Genomic DNA, 20057 nt, shown 5'->3' with positions numbered 1-20057 from the left:
ATGGAAGATCTTTGCAAAGACAAGTGACCATGGCTCTTTTCAGTGATGCAGGGGCCTACCAGTCTAGGTGAATAGATCTGTTACAACAAATCTACTATTACATTCCAATCTTTCTAAACTTTTCACTTCTACATTAAACCAAGGTGAACCAGGCATTTCCAATTCATCCACTATGGTCCACATTTTAATTCCACAAAGGAATACAGACTAGGTAGTGGAGTATGATTGTAATAAATAGCACCTCTCATTGGTATGGCACAGAAATTCTCAACTTGTTAGTAGCAACCCCTTTTGGAGGTCAAACAACCTTTTCAAGGGGTCACCCAAGGCCATTGGAAAACACAGATATTTACATTATGATTTACAACACCAGCAAAACTACAGTTATGAAGTAGTAACAAAAATAATTTTTACAGTTGGGGGTCACTACAACATGAGGAACTGTATTAAAGGGTTGCAGCATTAGGAAGGTTGAGTAAACTATGTTTAGTTAACCAGTTGAAATGTTGAACTCTTTCTTATCCCTTGAGCATTATCCCCTGCTAAGTAAATCCATATAAACAAATTGGTCAGACCAAACCTTATTTCATTAGCATCCGAATCCATACGAAAACATACGGTTTCCATTCTCACACCCCAGTCTCTGTAAATGGAACTGCTCAGCTTGCTCCTATGAAGTGTAACTTACCTTCTTCTGGACTGTAATTTGTACTCCACCTTTAAGATAACATATTTGGTCTTGAATTTAGGTACAGTTTTAGAAGCAAAGGATGGTCTAGGGGTCTGTCCAAAGGAGAATCAGCATGTCCTTGTATAGCAACTGCCTCAAAGAAGGGAGTCTGGCTTCTTGTATTGGTGATGTCACAAAATACCTTTATAGCAACTAAAGAGAGCAAAGGTTTATTTTGCCTTACAGGTCGAGGCATAATGTATCATAGTGGGGAGGTTGAGATGGTAGGAGCTTGAAGTAATTGACCAATGGCACCCGAGAGCAGCAAGAAGAGAGTGTTAGATGGATGCTGCCTCATTCTTGGTCTTCTTTGTATTCACTCAAAGACCCTGCCCTGGAAATGGTGCATCTCACGTGTAGGGTGTCTTCCTACCTCAGTTGACCTATCAGTAAAACTATTCACAGGCATGCTGAGGCTAAAACATCTACACAGCCTCTCGCAGGCACATCTTGAGGCTCTTTTTATAGATTCATCTAGAGTCAACAGAAACCATTACAAAGTCTTTGCAGTTTCTGGAATAATCCCCTGTTTGGGTTAAAAGACAGTTGTTTATATTTTCTATGTCCTAGTACTTCAAGAGTTCTGTTAAAGGCATTATTGCTCACTGAGAGACGCAATGGCAACTTTCCTATTTTTATAAAAAGAAGCATTAATTTTCCTTATCTATTTTCACTCACTTGCTTTTTCTCTGTTATATAAGAAAATGTTAAAATTGTACATACTAACTCAAGTCATGCATACTAATTTGTATAAAATTCTGAAACTGACACCAAATATATTTTATCTGCTTAAATATTTCTCACTATTTTGATGACACTTTGAAGAAAACCTTAGCTTTGGGGGGGGGTGTAGAGTGCATTATCATTATGTGTACCTACTCTACTGTGCAGAAACTCCTAAACTTTTCTTGCTCCCATGTGACTTTAAATATTACCCATTGGTCATTCTTCCCTCCATAGTCTCTGCTCCTGCTGGATCCTGGTAGTGACCATTCCTTTCTCAGCTTCTATACGATTGTGGATTGTGTTTTAGAGTGTACACGTGGGTGGGAGCAAGTGAAACTTGCCTTTCTGTGTCAGGTTTACTTCAGTTAGCATGATGGCTGCCCATTCCCTTTATTTTGTCACCCGTGGCAGAATCTCATCTTTCTTTTTATGGTTGGAAAGATATTCTGGTGTATATGAACCACATTTTCATTATGTGTTCATCTGTCAATAAGTATTTATTCCCATTTTTTGGCTATTGTGTGTGGTGCTGAAGTAAACGTAGGAGTCCAAGTGTCTCTTTAGCATGCTGATTTCCTGTCCTTTGAATACGTAGTCAGTGGCTAGATTGCTAGCTGTATAGGAGACTTAAAATATGTCTGTTGAGCTGTCTCCGTGCCATTTTCATTTACATCTCTATCAAAGTGGACTCTTTTTGCCATATCCACACCAGCACTGTCATTGTTAGTTTTTTTCCTAATAGCCATTGCTCTTGAGGTAATAGCTCACTGTGGTTTTGAAGTGCTTTTCTCCCGAATCATCCTTATCCCTTAGTGAAACCTTTTTGCTGTCCAAATGGGACTTCAATCTAAGAAGTAACAGACTGGAAAATAATAGACTAGTCCTTCCCACAGGGCAATATACTCTATATGTAGGTGTGGAACACTCTCCTAACCCCAGTTACGGTCTCTGAAAATCATGTGAACCTGTAGCTCATGCTTCTGTTGGAAGCAGGAAAAGACCAACTCAAACTTCTCCCTACTTCTTTGCAGAACCAAAAAAAAAAAAAAAAAAAAAAAAAAAAAAAAAAAAAAAAAAAACCTGCTAAACTTGTCCTGCAGGCAAAGTACTTCTCCCAAACTCTTTGTTTCTAATGTAAAATTTGATCTCTTTGCAGTTAAGAATGGATCTAGGGAACTGATTCATCCCTAGGTTTTTGCCTTTGAGAATATTTGGAGGAAGTGGAAAGAAATACACAGGGAAAGATTTCTTATCTTGTGTCTTCCAATGGCTCTCAAATTGAAAAAGAAGAGTGTTACATGTATTTGGAAAATCATAACCTCCAAATATATCATGCCTTTAGAATAACTACATCATTTAATAAATAAAATCTAGGACACTTTATCCAGGGTGAATGCACATAAGTAAGAATTTTCATTGCATAAATAAAGTTTGACAAGTAGAGGCTGAAATAAACACCATTATTTTAGGTCATGACGGTTTAGGGTGGCTTTCTATGCATATAGGCACACAGATCATACACACACACACACACACACACACACACACACACACACACACACCCATAGTTTTACTTTGGTAAAGAATCCCACTGTCCCTTCCTAGTTCTTTCTCTAGATAGCATGTTACCTAGTGTCCTAGTATAAGAGACATCTGCATGAAGATGAGTGAGAAAGAGAATTATCAAGAAGCTAAAACTCTGTATACTTGAACTCAGAAAGCTGGGCTCTGCCAGCAGTTTCTGGCTAGTTCCCAGGTTACTAGCATATCTGATCAACTGTGCAATATCTAATTTCTGTACAAAGGTGATTTAAAAGATAACTGCTTAGAACCAAGTAATACAACTACTATTTGGAGGTATTTGATTAATTTTAGAATCTATTGAGGGCTCCAGATGAAATGCTTCATTCAGAATTTTATCCTTTTAAACTCTGGCAGCACAGGGACAGTTTCTCCTAAATGATTCTTTTGGAATCCTATTTGTTTCTTCCTGTCTGTGATCTTTGTTCTCTATTCCAGTAAAACTGTCCTAAGGGTCAGCAGAACAAAACATCCCCAATTTGCCAGCAAAACATTGGCTCTCATCATTGGGTTCAAGGGAAGTACACAGAATTGCAAAAGAAATATGAGCCTAGCCTTCTGCACCAGTTGCTGCATCTTTTGGGCAGCCTGTGAACACTGCACAATCTACCTTCCAGAAAACACCAATGGAAAAGTGGTTGCACTCAGCGTAACAGTGAGGCCATCAACAGGAGCCCCACTAACAGGGTTCTGTAGTGTCTCCCATAGAAAGTCAACACATATTTCTTCTGTGCAGCTAATTCCCTAAGAGTCACAAGGACCCTTTCTCTCATGCTAAACTCTTGGGAAGAAGCACAAAGAGCTCTCTGAGGATTGAGCGGGAATGTTTTTGCTGACTGTGAGATAATTATAGTGAGTGGGAGAGATGAATAAAAAAGCCTATTATGAGGAAAATATCTAAGTTTCTTCTGCCACTAGACTATTTACTTGGTTTATTCTGTGAGCCAGTCAATCCAGATGCTATATAGATATAAAGAACTATTAGAAAAAATGCTAAGTCAAAATTTGTACTACTGTTGAAGATTATCTAGGATTCCAGTGTGTCTCAAACCAATTTATATATTTTTTGCTTTATTTTGTTTAAAGATAGCATCTTCTGTGGTCCAGGCTGACCTTGAATGTGATGGGAACTTATAGAAGACCTTGACTACTTGATCCTCTTGTCTCTACCTGCTGAGTGCTGGGACTAAAGGCACCTCTCACCATTCCCAGCTCAAGCCAAGTTCTATTATGGATTTCAGTACACATTCTCAAGTTACTCAGCAGTGCTAAAATGGAAAACTATACTTGGATACATACTTAAAATTAGTCGAGACTAAATAAAATTAAAAATTTAAATTTTCAGATGTATAAACAATTTCTCAAGGTTCCCATGGCTAATGGCTATCACACTGGTTAGTGTAGAAAGATGAAATTATTTAATCAGTGAGGAAAGTTATTGATATTGCTGTTTTGAAAAGTTGTTTGATTTAAAATAACCTGCCAACGGAGATCAATTAAACCCACATTCTTCTATTATTTTTATTGCTCTGTTTCATATATGTTATGATTGGGAATAGTTTTTTATTCTATTAGAAATTTAATGAAGGCCATTACCCAGATAATGCATCTATTTGATTGGACATAGAAGTTTGCAAATAATTTTGGTGGGATTGTGGACTTTCTGGGCAATGGTTACCTATAGCTGCATAATGAATTACCTTCAAAACTGAGTGGTTTAAAATGCAAAGATTTATGGTCTCAGTTTTGTGGCTCAGGAGTTTGGGAATAGCTGAGCTTGATTCCGGCTTAGAGATCTCATCAGAGTGTACTGCTTCTGTGGAGTGAGTAGCACATGGTGTACCTGTCTTGGCCACTACACACATGAATTCACAGTAGCTATGGTCACCTGCACAAGATCTGCGCAATATCAAGCCAATTATCATTCTTATATAGAGGGAGAAGGGGTTCATGAAATCCCACTTCTGAAGTTTTCTGGACAGTTGGTGGCTTCAGCATGAGGGACGGAGTCAGTTTTCTTAAAAGATATGGTTCCTGTAGGTTATTCCCACTCCAGTAGAGTGTCATATACCTGGGAGTATATGGGCAGCACAAATTAGACTCAATGTTATTTAAAAAAGGACATGAAGCTGGGAGGGGCAGGGATGTGGGAGTAGATATAGGATGAATGTGTATGACTGTGTGTGACTGTGATTAAAATGCTTTGTATGAAATTTTTCCTCCAGAAAAGGGCATGGCGCCTGGTATGCAGCCAAGACTAAATACATGGTATTGACTAAATAAAGTATTGACTAAATAAAAAAGCCCTTGTCTTGGGTTTCTAAGTAGAGTTTGTCCATTTTAACATTGTGCCGAGTAACTTGAGAATGTTTACTGAAAGCCATAATAGAACTTGGCTTGAGCTGGGAATGGTGAGAGGTGCCTTCAGTGCCAGCACTCAGTAGGCAGAGACAAGAGGATCAAGTAGTCAAGGTCTTCTATAAGTTCCCATCACATCCGAGGTCAGCCTGGCCCGTAGGAGACTTTGTCTTTAAACAAAATAAAGCCATTGTTTCTGAAACATTCTATTGATTGCACTTCAGTCAGACCTGTCTACTGGTGGAGGAAACTACATGGGGAGGAAACTACACTAGGATCCAGGAACTTTGGAAACCATACTGGAGATCGGCTCCATCAATTAGAACGTATACAAAGATTCCATAGACATTAGCTTCATGAGGACAGATTATTTTTTCTCATTGTCATGTTCCAAATGACTGTAACAATGATGTAAAAATTATAGATCCATAATGAATGTTTAAGTGAATGAATAAAGGGCTGTAGGCCCATACTCTTCAACTCAAAAGACTACTTCAGTTTCTAGTTTTGTAGCAATAAATAAAAGACTTTTTTTTTTTTTTTTGAGATTTTGAGATTTTGAGGACAAAAGAATGTAACTAGTAGGAATCTTCAAGGATAGTCTATTTAGAGGAATAGATCAATACCATTGCTAATATATAAATATGTTTTGTGGTGTTTGTGTTAAATGATTATATATATATATATATATTGTATATAATGAAGAATATATGTATATTCATATATATATATGTGAAGAATGTCTACATACATATGCACATACAATGAGTGTGCATCAAACATGCACATTTCATTGCAATAGCTTAAAAATAGAAACTTTGATTTTTATGTCAAAAATGGTCTTTTGTAGAATAACACTCAATGTAATTTTGATGCACAAATTTTAACCTTGGAGACAAGAGACAGGTTAAAGTTCATCATATGATGATGTTTGGTTGTGGGTAGTGATTCAAAGTCTGACAGCAATGTTGAAGGCCTATGTGTAAGAGATAACGTTATCCCTCTTCTTACCTGGAGTGTAATTGTGCAGGCTATGCCAGTGTTTGGTATCTGCATGTGCTTGGGTGTATATTTCTCAAGAGAAAGGGCTAATCAGTGCCACGTGGCTGTCACTAATCAAATCACAGGCCACCTCTAAAGGGAATTTATAAGTTTCCTTCCAGTGGAAACCACCTGGAAGATTATGGAGTGTTAGAAACATGCTTGAGTATTCTTATCCTAGGTGCCAGCTATGGCTTCAAGGAGATGTAAGTTTGTGAGTTCACAGGACAAAGACAGGAGTTAGTCTTAGAAAAAGCCTAACAGTTTATTTCTTGATGGTTTACAGTGGGATGCTGATCTCTTTACACCTTCTCAGGAGGGTCTGTAAGGTAGCCTCAGCAGCTCTCTGGACACTGATACAGGGGTCCTGCCGAAGTGCCTGGAGTCCTGAGAGGGAAACAGAGAGATGAACAGGGAGCGTCAGTGCCTAGTAGGAAAAACAACCCAAGCCAAGGCCCGGTGTATACAGCCCGGCAGTGCTGCATAGGTCAATCCTGTGTGGTTGCTGGTCAGCATCCATCTTCTACTCTAAGAGATAAAAAATGATGAATGTCTGGAGATGAACCTAGGGGGTGAAGTGTGTAGTGTGAAATTACAAGCTTCAATCTCTAGGGATTAGGGAGAGGAAAAGGAAGAAGAGGAGGAGGAAGAAAAGGAAGAGGAGGGAAAACAGCAGGAAAAAGTGGATAAAGAGGCAGAGAAAAAAGAGGGAGAGGATGAGGGAGAGGGAGAAGGAAAGAGGTCATGACTGTGATCAACAGGTTTCGATAACAGGACATCATTGGGAATAATGCCAGCAAAAGGATGAAGCAGGAGGCTGCGATCAATTCATAGAAGTTCTAGGACCTAGGCAGCTTCAGGAAAATAACTGGATGCCAAAGTTCTCTGTTTATGGGCTGATCTGGAGCTTGGAACAATCAATCTCTCTTTCTCTAAGAATTAAACAAAAGTTTGTGCACATAGTAGGGGTAATACTTACGCATGGTGAGTTGTTCTCTGTCTAATAACTCCACATATCGATTGGTCAAATGGAGAATAATGGCATCTAAAGTCAGCAGAAGAAAAGGTTACTAAACTAGAGGGCACAGAGACAGTATTCAATTCAACAAAATCAGAAATGAAAAGGCAGACATAATAACAGAAACTAAGGAAATTCAAAAAATCATCAGATTCTACTACAAAAGCCTATACTTAGCAAAACTGGAAAATCTTGATGAAATGGACAATTTTCTAGACAGATACCAGGTACCAAAGTTAAATCAGGACCAGATAAACCATCTAAACAGTTCCATAACCCCTAAAGAAATAGAAGAAGCAGTCATCAACCCCTCCCCCCAAAAGCCCAGGACCAGATGAGTTCAGTGCAGAATTTTATCAGTCCTGCAAAGAAGACCTAATACCAATACTCTCCATCCAAAACAGTCTCCAAACAAAATAGAAACAGAAGGAGAATTATCCAACTCCTTCTATGAAGACACAATTATGCTTATATGTAAACCACAAAAGGACCCAACAAAGAAAAAAACTTCAGACCAATGTCCCCTATGAATATCAATGCAAAAATACTCAATAAAATTCTTGCAAACCGAATCCAAGAACACATCCAAACAATCATCCATCATGATCAAGTAGGCTTCATCCCAGGGATCCAGGGAATATATAGAAATCCATCAATGTAATCCACTATATAAACAAACTCAATGAAAAAAAAACCACATGATTCTCTCTTTAGATGCTGAGAAAGCATTTGACGAAATTCAACACCCCTTCATGTTAAAGGTCTTGGAAAGATCAGAAATTGAAGGCCCATACCTAAACATAGTAAAAGTAATTTACAGCAAACCAGTAGCCAACATCAAACTAAAGGGTGAGAAACTTGAAGCAATCCCACTAAAATCAGGGTCTAGACAAGGCTGCTAACTCTCCCCCTACCTATTCAATATAGTACTTAAAATCCTAGCCAGAGCAATCAGACAGCAAAAAGAGGTAAAAGGGATACCAATTGGAAAGGAAGAAGTCAAAATATCACTATTTGCAGATGATATGATAATATACCTAAGTGACCCCAAAAATTTTACTGGAGAACTTCTATTGCTGATAAAGAACTTCAGCAAAGTGGCTGGATATAAAATTAACTCAAACAAATCAGTATCTTTCCTCTACTCCAAGGATAAACAGGTCGCAAACCCCTTCAACTCCTTCAATTCTTTCTCTAACTGCTCCATTAAGGACATTGTTCTTAGTTCAGTGGTTGAAGGGGTTTGCAACTCCATAAGAACAACAATACCAACCAACCAGAGCTCCCAGGGACTAAACTACTATTCAGAGAGCACACATGGATGGACCCATGGTTTCAGCTGCACATGTAGCAGAGGATGGCCTTGTTTGGCACCAATGGGAGGAGAAGTCCTTGGTCCTGCCAAGGCTCAAGGCTCCAGTGTAGGGGAATGTCAGGGACAGAAGGCAGGAGGGGATGGGTGTGTGAACACTGTCATAGAATCAGGGGGATGGGGTATGGGATAGGAGATATGGAGGGGAATCTGGGAAATGGAATAACATATGAAATGTAAGTAAAATATATACAATAAAAAAAGAAAAAAGGAAAAGGTTACTGATTTCACTATCAGGGAAAAGTGGACCTGATTGTAGATAGTCAAAAGGTAAGTGACTGATTGGTGACTTGACAAATTATATAAGTCCCCATGTCCCTCTGAGGCTGACGTGAGAAGTGCTTCTATTGGGTCTTGAGCAATGTGTGTGGAAAGTGTTGGCATGTCCAGTTAATCTAGAAAATCCACAATCTGGCCTTCTTCAAGTGGGGAGACAGTATTGTCAGGTTTCAAACCTGCATCAGATAGGGTTTCTGAATTTGTGAGGTTTATAATGTAATTAAGACAACGGCATGCATGATCCAATAAAAAGTGGATTGAACATGACCACACCAATGGCCTGGACGTGCTCACTCTGGGATAGGTTAGTTAGAACAGGCTTGCAGAAAACACTTAAAATTTTATAGTAGAGTCTTTAGGGACTCATTTATTTCCTGTGTCATAGACTTGGCATAGAGGTGACACAGGGAATCGAAACGTCCCATGTCACACAGCAGGACCAAGGGTCCCCATATCAACGTGCTGCCCACTTAGATCATCTTGCTAATCATGTGTTCATCTTGAGAACACAGAATGTGGTTCACAAGAAAGAATGAAGGAAAGAGAGGGAGAAAGAAAAGAAAGAGGCAAAGCATTTTTTCTGTGGTACCAGGCTAGGAAACAAGACTGGGAAAATAAAGACCAAAGACTTGGGGCAGTGGGTCTAAGACTTAGGACGAGAGCAGTCAAGTCATGGGTCAGGAGCTGTTGAGTTGGAAGAGGCTGTACATTTTCATTTGTGAAATAAAAGACGACACCACAACACAGACAGTGCATTTCTTCTCATTTCCCTGACTCCCATCTTTTTCTGCCATTCCCATTTCATACCGTTTCAGGGAGAGTTCAGTCAGAGTGACAACTTAAACGAGAAAGGATAGACATGTGTGGGTTGGGACCAGGGAGAAAAATTCACCCGTGAGTTTGACAGCTGCACTCCTGATCATCTCCCAGCTGCTGGTGAAGAAGGTGAATGAATGTGTGTGGAGGATCCACAGAATTTCCTGGTTCTTCTTGGCCTGGAAGAAATGGGGATGATTTCAAAGACAGCCACTGGGAAGTGACCCTTGATAGCATTTTCCATTCCAGGTGTCCCAGAAGAGAATGAAACACCAAAGGCTAGTTAATATCCGTAGCCACAACACTGATTGACTGAAAGTTGTCTGATGACCATTTCAACAGAGATTCAATCAGGAAGGCACTGGAGATGACAGATTCAGTTAACGGACTTAGTTCCAGGACCACGGGAAAACCGGTGCTTACTGGACTTGAGGGAGAGGACAATGTATGACAATACTAGGGATTGAGGTCATCCCAGCAAGGCTGTTGTTAATATTTCAACAACACACAGGAAATATAACAGATGTTATACGAAGGGGAGACTTCAGCCAGCTTCTTGCTAGAGACTGGTACCAATTACATGCATCCTTCGGAGGTTTGTCTAGACTCCTGTCTTGCTAGTTCGGCAGTACCATCTACTGTACACTTACCAGTTTCATGCAGAATTGCCTATAGAAGTCCCTGGCTCGTGGCAGGTCCTGTTCAAGGAGGTGGTCTAATAAGCCATAGAGCTCCTGGAGGCCCAGGAAAGGGATACAGATGACCAAGACGTCACGGCAAGCCTAGAAAACAGAGCTTTTGCTTTTGCGGTCTGTGACATCGGGATCTCCTGTCATAAGGGAGAAATTGCTCACCGATACAGTGAAAGCAACACTAGAAGCCTGTAGCTTGAAAGGAAGAAAACGGTGGAAAGAGATGGCCAGATGGAATTCTAAATGGGAGGATGGCTTTTGGGTTCAGTTTTGAAGGCTGAATTCTGGCCTCATGTCTGGTTCAGAGAGAAGAAGGCTTATTCTTGCGTCTCAGCCGTGGAGAGAGAGGGAGAGAGAGAGAGAGAGAGAGAGAGAGAGAGAGAGAGAGAGAGAGAGAGAGAGAGAGAGAGAGAGAGAGACAGAGAGACAGAGAGACAGAGAGTCTGCAGGCCTACTTACAGCTCCAATCTTGGGGTTAGGGTCCCAGAGGTGGAGGAGGAATGAGATCATGCTCTTTTTCACTTCCTCAGCAAAAAATATTTTCCATCTTCTTCCTGTTAGTGATGCTAAGTCCTCAAATAAGAAGATGGCTGTCAGTCTCACATCATCTTGCTCCTGTGGTGAAAAATAGATCTTCTTGCAGGCTAGTTCCTGCTGGCCCCCTTTGGTACCCAACCCCACCTTCCCACACTTCAAGCAAAGGGAGGAAGGCTGGTATCTGAGCACTGGTCTATTCTTGTCACTGTCGCTGTGCACTCCAAAGACTCTTCATAAAAACCTACACAGCTTCAAAAGAGAAATCCTCTAAACTGAGTTTTGTTATAGAACTGAAGGAGTGATTGCTACCTTGGTGGGGAGATATGGTTGTAGGATGACAAACAGGAGAGTTGGCAGCAGGAAGCCAGGGGTGATTCCATTTGTTTTATACTTCTCTAAAATGTGCCGGTTGCATCATTAGACCTAAAGCTGTGGCTACCTTATCTAAGCTGCTCTAAGAGGCTCAGTACTCTTCTTTAAGATGCCTGAGGTTTTGTAAGGGGATGAAAAGCTGCTCAGGAATCCTGGCATTGAGTCTCAGGTCAAACAAAAACTTGACTTGTAGAAAGACTATCTTATGTCTGTTTGTATATGGCACCCGTTTCATAATAAATCTGCTGGCTTATGGCTTCGTGCGGAAATAGAAGGTAGGACATCCAGGAGGCAGAAAGGATATTGGGATAGTATGAGACACAGGAGATTGACCGGGGAGGATGTGAGGAGACAGACATATGGTACCAGCCATGTGGCAAAATGTAGATTCGAATAAATGCGGTATTTTTCGTTCTGATAGAGTCAGAGGAGAGCCTAGCCATATGGCCAAGGTATTTGTAAATATATTTTGAGAATGAGTCTTATTTCTTGGAGTATGGGGTTGGGATGAAGAACCAGACTTAACCTCTACACTGCCTGGCCCTCTCCCTGTGAACATGAGTCATGGAAAAAAAATTTTTTTTTGATCCAGCATAGTTGGAAATGATTCAAGGAGCAGCATGTGAAATGACAGGAAGGAAAGCCTCTGTTAACTCACATGCTGACTTTGCTGATGGGGTTCAAAGTTATAATAAGAGAAAGATGCACAGGTGAGTTTTCTGTGCAGGACACCAAAACTAGCCTAAAAATGAGAGAATATCTGTCAAGTTCAATGTTCTCAATTTTCAGTTGAGGAAAATGAATCAACACTGAGTGAACTGATTGCTCTTGGTGGCAGGGTAGCTAGAAGGGGACAGAAGGGACATAGCATAGCCACGGGGCGTGGCACAGCCGCGGGGAGAGGGGTTGCTTGTAACAGCTTCGGGTGGGGGTGGGGGTGGGGTACGACACAGCCGCGGGGGCGTGGCAAGCCTCGGGGGCGTGGCACAGCCACAAGGTTCACTTCTGCCCTTCACTGAAGCATCAGTGTTCTGACAATTACAGGAAAACACTTGCACACTGAGGGGAAAGAGAGGAAAGCTGACGGATGACAGAATTATGTGCTTAACCTAGAGCAAAATGCAAATACTACCGAGTTACGCATATTGCAGGAAGCGACACTGCTGAAGGGAAATTTTCATGCCTATCCTAACTTCTAGGTTCTGTGAAATTTTTATTCACATGTGGTGGAATTAATCCTTACTGGGAGTGAAAAATGCCTAATCTAATAACTAGAAAGTGTTTGCATGTTTTTTCTTTTATAATAGTACGGTTTAACATTGCTCTGAAATTGTTAAGTCTTGGGGCTCAGATCCAAGGGAAATAGCATTATTTCAACAAGAACCCAGGAAACCTAACAGATTGGGCCTGAAAGTCAGACCATTTATCTCCTTGCTAAAGATCTACATCAATTATCTCTGGAGTGAAGAAGGAAACTGTTTTTGTTTTTGTTTTTCTCTCCAGAAAATTCTACATTGGGTGGGAGCTCAGTAAGCATTTTTGAGGATAACTTGAGAAATAACTGATGTCAGTAAATTAAGAAAAAGGGTTGGGAAAAAAGAGGCAGAGAGCTGTTTTCACATGTCAGGTCCCACTAGAACATAAATAACAGGATGCACAAATGCCAGCAGGTAGGAATTACTGGCTGTGGGCATACATTACACATTAAAATTAAAATAATAAAGTAAAATTATATGTAATTAAAACCCAAAGCTAACGAGTCACCAAAGATTCAGAAAAGAAGAGAAATATTAAGATTCTGGAGTAAAGAAATAGGGAAATGTACTTGAAAGGTAGTTTTTCTTTAAATTCTATTTGATACTTCTCAGGCCTCAATAGGAGACTTAATTCAATATATATATAAAATTGGGTTTGTGATCAACAGTGGAGAAAATATCTGTTTTTGGCTTGGAGACCAGAAGATAAAGAAGCAATTTAATGAGGCTTAATGTTTATGAGGGAAGCACTAGAGGGAAGGCAGCGTTCTCCAGCTCCTCAGGGAAGTTTTATAGATGATAAAAACCTTAGGTAGAAGTTGTTGTGAAACATATTTTTTTTTTTTTTTGTATTCCCAACAATGAATAAAGAAAAAAAAGAATACTAAGATACAGTTTACAGAATACAGAAACGAGTCCCCTTCACCGTAGGTTGCTTAGAGATCTTTGGTGATCAGTCAAATAAATTACAATGTATAAGCCTCGTGGCCCCTGCTGAAGATCAGTTGTCAGCCCTGCAGGTAGACTGAAAGACGCCGTGTGCAATATGTCGTCAGTAAGCGTGTATTCCAATAAAACTTTATTGACAAATGCCAAGTGTGTGCTGAATTTGGTTCATGAGTTGAAGAGTCATTGAATTTGGGAAGTGAACCAGATCATGTTGGAGGAACTAGGAGTTGGCCTGATTTCTGTAGTCCCTAAAGCAAACGAGTTGTGAGCAATTTATTTGGGGTTGCACCCAGGAAACAAACCCGGGGAATGAGAATCAGATTGGAAGCATTTCTAGGTGTGCTGCCCTCATAGGCAAGCGGTACGTGAACCTTCTGTGTAGTGAGGACCCAGAGAAATGTGTTCAAGTTTCTTCCCAGGGCTAGCCTCCTCTGCAATAACTCTATCACACCCTTCAATCAGTTGTGTTGTCTGGGCCAGGGAGCATGCCTGGGTGGAGGGGCACTGGGAGTCAGCAGCCTGTGTGGGAACCGTTTGTGGAGGCTCTCTGGAGTGGCCACACAGTGCTGGTGGGACACCCACAATCTTCTCCAATCACTTCCCGAACGGGCCACCGGTCACTCATTTCTTCCAGGGAAGGAGGACTCCGGATAGGAATAGGCTCACTTACGTCTTCAAAGAAGGTTCTTGTTTGCAGCACGATTTCCTTGAAGTAGAAGCTGACGTCTCTTTCTGTGAGCAGCTCCAGGATCTTTTTCAGAGCTTTCAAGCTTTCACAGACGACTTCGGTGCGAGCCAGGTGGTACAGGCCTCGGATGATACATTCTAACATGATCTGCTTGTGCTTCCTCACCTGGGGTGGAACAGGGTCTCTCGGATAGGGCAGGAACTCCCAGGTAGGGACAGCGGCTAAAATTTGGGTTATGAGCACAGGTACTTCAACCCCAAAGCTGTTAATTAATTCACTTAATTTCCATGAGGCTACCAGATGGGTGCTGCTAGATTATTACCTTGAAACTCCACTTAAAACCTTTCCCCCAAGAACGCCTCTTACCTTGTGAGGAGCCCCGCAGGCTGTGTTGCCCAGTCCTCGGATAGCCATTTGCCTCAGAATTGCGTTGGAGTCCTGGGCATTCTGATCCATGAAAATCAGTACATCTCGAAGATTTCCGTGCTTCCAAAGGATTGGCTCCTTCATAAGCTGAAACCAAAAAAAAAAAAAAAAAAAAAAAAAACAAAAAAAAACCCTCCCCTTTATTTAAGGGAGTCCCTTCCCTTTCAAGGGGGTGGGGCTGGCTAAAGGCATCTTAGGTACAGTTAAAGCTGGCTTCTTAGTGCCGTGGAGCGGAGGAAGAGAGTCCTTGACTGAACCAGCAAATCTTGTAGTGGCTGAGCTCCGGATGTGAGCTACCCACAGGAGGACAAGGTGATGAAGGCAAAGACTATCTAAATAGGAGGATTTCCTCAAGAAGTAGCAAAGACAGAAGTCGCCAATCCCGTTCCTTCCCTAGGTCGGCTAGCCCTTATGCCAGGGAAAAGATTAATAACACGCTGACTTTTTATTTTGTCCCCCTCAGATTTCTCATCGTCCCTCCTCTGACCTGGAAGGTGGTTTTCCACAGAAGAGGCCAGAGACAGATCATGAGAGAGATTTCCTTTCTCTTTCACTGCCTGCTTGTGCACCTTTGAAATGGGTCCCTTCACTACTAAAACTCCCTTTAAAGGGCCCCTTCCGTGGCTCCACATATCACTAAGCTACATGCCCTTCTTGGGAAATGTAGAAAGGGACTAGTGAACACGCTCTGTTGAGTATTTTCTCTTGCCTCAGAGAAGAATGCCATGCCTGTTATCCGGTAGTTCTCAGAGGAGGAGGTGAGGGACGAGAGTAGGTGGTCCATGATATTCAGTATGACACCATGTCGCCAGACTGCCATGCTTCTGAAAAAGGCAAATGTTAAGAGGGACTTAATTGTCCACTATATCTTAACCTGTGAATTGCAATTCCTTTGACAAACCTTTATCTCAGAAAATATTTACATTTGGATTCATAACACTGTCAGAATTACAGTTATGAAGAAGCGACAAAGATAACTTTATGGTCAGGGGTCACCATGACATGAGGCACCGTATTAAAGAGTGGCCGCAATGCTTGATTGCCGTTGGTGTGCTGTGTCTTCATTCTGCACTTTGAGGATCAGATCAATGCTTCCCCTCTCTGGTTAAAGGCCACCATTCCCAGACAAATAGATGTCCACTCGCCTACATCCACACAGGTCATAGACAAATCAAAAGGGAGGACATGCCGGGAGCCGACGGAAATAGAAATCTCCCTTAGCCTGAGTAACACCATTTTGTATAAGATCTGGGCCTAGGTTTCTGTTTCCCACCAAAGAGGCCCTTTCCCAGAAATCACGTGAGCTCTCTGAGGTCAGGTAGTAAGCGGAATAGAACGGTCGCCCAGGCAACATACCCTTCTTGGCAAGACATTCTGTTGCACCTGGGAAGTCCCCAACCCCATGTAATTCTCCCTGTTTGTCTTGAAAAGAAATGGTTTTGGCACATAATAAACGAGAGCTTGATCAGCACTTTAGACTTGCTCTCCTTCTTTGGATCTCTTGTCCCTCCATTCCTCTGTCCCCGCCTCAGGCCACCTCAGGTCCACACTGATTCCCCGTGGGCTGGGACATGTTCTGTCTTGCATCCGTTCTAGGTGACCCGCACATTACCTGGCCAGTGCACACACGCCTATGTGATGGGTGTCAGGATTGCTAAGGAGGGTCCATAAATTGTCTCCCTCATCCGATTCCTTCGCCAGGCCTTCTTTCATGGCTTGGGCTTGCAGGCATTTCAGAGTTGCAGTCGAGAGTCTAGAAGAGACAGAGGAAGCCACAGAACTAAATCAAACCTACAGGAGAAGTTGTGAATTCTCAAGTTGACTCTTCCTACCTCTTGTGAGCCTCGCCCCAGCTGTAGATTAGTGGATGTCGTTAAAGACAAGAATGAGACAGCCCTATTCTGACACTTCAGTCTTGGAGTTGAAGAGACAACAGGGCATGTGAGCCAGTAGATAATGACATAAAACCCAGTCAACACTCCATAAGGAAAATCAAACTAATTATAAAATAAGCCATATAAGTGCAAAGTGAAAAATTGTCTAGTTTACTGGATTTGAACTCTGAACCCGTCAGTTGCCATGCTGTGGCTGCTGTTGTCCGTGCATTCACATCCACACACACATGCTTGCATTCAGGTACAGCATTTACATCTGCATTTAAATCCACTAGACTGCTGCCATTCTGGTGAAGTTACATGTATCACAGCATGTGTGGAGTCTAAGTGCTGTTTTAAATGTCTATTAAAAGGTTGTATTATGATTAGACAGTGGAAAGAAAAGCTGTGCAGAAGGTCAGGGAAACATAATGACTTGATAGAAAGTAAGAATCTGTACCCTACAATCGTCATTCAGTTCAATTTATTCACATTCAAGTTAAATTATTTATATTCAAATTATTTATATTTGAATTCAATACAATTTATACTCTTGATGATCATAAAACAGACATTTAAAAATACAGCAATTATAAGTTGGGCAGTAGTGGCCCATGCATGGCTTTAATCCCATCATTCAGGAGGCAGACGCATGTGGATTTGTGAGTTCGAGGCCAGCCTGGTCTAGAGAGTAAGTTTCAGGACGGCCAGAGCTACACAGAAAAACCCTGGCTCAAAACCCTAAAATAATGAACTCCACTGTTGTTGAGGATTTTTAAAATTTTTATTTTCACTTTCATTTTTGGTCAGTTTGTGTGTGTGTGTGTGTGTGTGTGTGTGTGTGTGTGTGTGTGAGAGAGAGAGAGAGAGAGAGAGAGAGAGAGAGAGAGAGAGAGAGAGAGAGAGTCTGGGAGGAGTTGGAGGAAGAAAATCATAGTAAAAATGTATTAAAAAATTTTAAATAAAATGATTGTTAAATGAAAGAAAAGAAAGCACAAATTTATGGTCTAATGGAAAGTTTTACTTTATACGAATGGATTTTGCTTTTTCAGTTGCTAAAGTCTTAGACGGAATATTATTTTCTTTCTTTGTAGCCTTCAATACCACAGAATCGCAGCTTTCCTAGAAAGATCCCACAAGGGTAACAGTGTTAGCCTTTTAAGAAAGAAAGCACAGCTCTGGCTTCTAATGTGACCACGCTGGGCAGATACCTTGGATATTGATTGGCTCAGAAAAATGAGCTGCTGGCCTGGAATCATGGTTAAAGGACGCCAAAGCCTTGTTTGTTTGTTTTGTTTGTTCGGTTCGGGTTTGATACCAGGGCAGATGGCATGAAGTCTGAGTTCCACAGCCCCTCTTTGGGAGGATGGGACCAGAACTGTGCTCTTTTCCTGATGGACCATTTACCTGCAGGGGTCTGGGAACTGCTGCCGTTCTCCAAGCTGCATCACGCGTCGCCTTTGGCTAAGGGTAGAAGATGGCATTTTCTGGCCCAGGGAGCAGCTGACCAGCTTCAGGAGGAGGGTGAATAGCTCTGGATACAAGTGAGTGATATGAGCTCCTGTTACGATCACTTCGTACATAGCACAGGCCACCTGAAGGAACAAAGGACCTTTAATTTCCTTCAAGGCCAGTTTTTTTTCTTTACTAGATTGCTTCAGAAGCTTGTACAGAATGATACAGACTTTCTCTAAGGGACAATTTTCTAATTTAAGCATGCCCACAGTAAAACACACACACACACACACACACACACACACACACACACAAGAGAGCATAAACTGACTACTCAACAGGCCGAGTTTCTTAGAACTATCACATGAGTGTGATGACTTAGGGTAGACACACCATAGAGTATGACATGTTTTCCAGCTTAGGGGATTTTCAACAAACAAACAAACAAGCAAACAAACAAAATTAGCAACAATGGTCCTGTGGACTAATTTGGAAAATACAGTTTCTTTGTGGCTGGTGAGAAATTTGCTTCCCAAAATGATCAACCACAGACAAACACTGCCGCCATGCGTGTTCAGTATGAACTAGACCATAGTTAAAATTAGGGCGCTGTAGAAGTGGGGTTAATGCTCCATTAACTGGGAGCAGGTGGGAGCAGGTCACAGAGGCAGAGGCAAGTGATCAGATGTCCAACTTACTGAGATGGCATCTGTGCCGGCAATGTCATCCTCTAGCCGGGCTTCCAGTTTCTTGATCAGGGCTCTCATGAGTTTGCCGCTGGAGGCTGGGTTTTCAGCCAATGCCTTCCACAATATCTTTGTGTCCCTAGGGTGACAGGCCAGGAGGTCGACAGGTAAGGCACAAGTCTCTGGATGGTGAGCTGTTCTATCCGACTTACTTTAAGACTACGTTATGATGATAATCATGTCTGCAAAGGCGGGTAGATAGGTCATGAGGTAGTAATGATGGTTTGGTTAACAGCCCAGCATCTTGGCCTCGGACAGGCATGTATGTGTCCAAACTGATGACAACCTCTCACACTGGTACATTCTACACGACCAGAACAAGTAGGGATATTCACTTTCAACATTTACTCGTTCTTATTGTAAACATGACACATCTGTTTCTATTTTAAGATGAGAGCCCGTTTGTATTCAATAAAAATGCTTGGGAAAATATCACTTGTGTCTCAAATATTAATTTTAAAATTGTTGTTCAGGTGAGACTATTTAAAAAAGGTTGTTCTTAACCTTTGTCATCTTTCAAATAATGCATCCTTCTTGGTGCCTTGTTTGATGGTCTTTTCTGGGAGAAGGGACCAGGTGCGTTCAGATTCTACCTGTCAAAGGGCAGAGGTTTCTGTAGTAGGTTGTTAACAACCGCATCCATGTGGAAGCTGGCGATCTGAGAGACAGCTTCTAGCATAAACTGAAAACTTTCCTCCTTCTGTCTGAGAACAGGCATGTGATGGTAAATGGTGCTCAAGATCTCCAGAAGCTAAGAAAAAAAAAAAAAAACCCAAAAAACATCAAGCTGTCACTTTCTCTCTCCACGTGAATGGCACAAGGAAGGCACCATTCACACTGTGGTGTGTAGTAGATGAATAACCAGTAACTTTCAAGGCGGTGATTGTTCATTCACACAACTCATTTCTCACTCAGTATTGCTGGTGAACTGGCATCCTTGTGAACACCAGAGAAAGGGTCCACTATGTTGGGCATGGTAATATCCTGTTGGAATATATTGACAAAGAAAAAGATGCAGCCCTTTTCTTGTGAAAGGGCTTGTAACTATGCAAAGATGTTTTGTCCCTCCTAGACATTTCCTTTTCTTGCTTTGTACAGATATTTAAATTTTATTATAAGCATTTTTTATCATAACCATGATG

General features: G+C 41.4%; 1 protein-coding gene across 1 annotated transcript in view; it reads right to left on the bottom strand.

Moving 5' to 3' along the window:
- Window positions 1–6716: 6716 nt before the first annotated feature.
- Window positions 6717–20057, bottom strand: part of MROH2B (maestro heat like repeat family member 2B) — a gene marked incomplete at both ends in the record, with an annotated part of 66156 nt that continues 52815 nt past the window's right edge. The window contains 12 exons of the mRNA XM_080933634.1: window positions 6717–6823; window positions 7416–7481; window positions 9998–10100; window positions 10572–10703; window positions 11073–11228; window positions 14397–14579; window positions 14781–14927; window positions 15550–15664; window positions 16453–16593; window positions 18122–18309; window positions 18868–18994; window positions 19509–19666. Coding sequence (XP_080789760.1) covers window positions 6717–6823; window positions 7416–7481; window positions 9998–10100; window positions 10572–10703; window positions 11073–11228; window positions 14397–14579; window positions 14781–14927; window positions 15550–15664; window positions 16453–16593; window positions 18122–18309; window positions 18868–18994; window positions 19509–19666 — 1623 coding nt within the window. The remainder of the gene's footprint in view (window positions 6824–7415; window positions 7482–9997; window positions 10101–10571; window positions 10704–11072; window positions 11229–14396; window positions 14580–14780; window positions 14928–15549; window positions 15665–16452; window positions 16594–18121; window positions 18310–18867; window positions 18995–19508; window positions 19667–20057) is intronic.

The sequence above is a fragment of the Micromys minutus genome (assembly GCF_963924665.1).
Source record: "Micromys minutus genome assembly, chromosome: 20".
Classification (NCBI taxonomy): domain Eukaryota; kingdom Metazoa; phylum Chordata; class Mammalia; order Rodentia; family Muridae; genus Micromys; species Micromys minutus.
The sequence above is the reverse complement of the archived record's forward strand: the minus strand, read 5'-3'. Positions and strand labels throughout refer to the sequence as shown.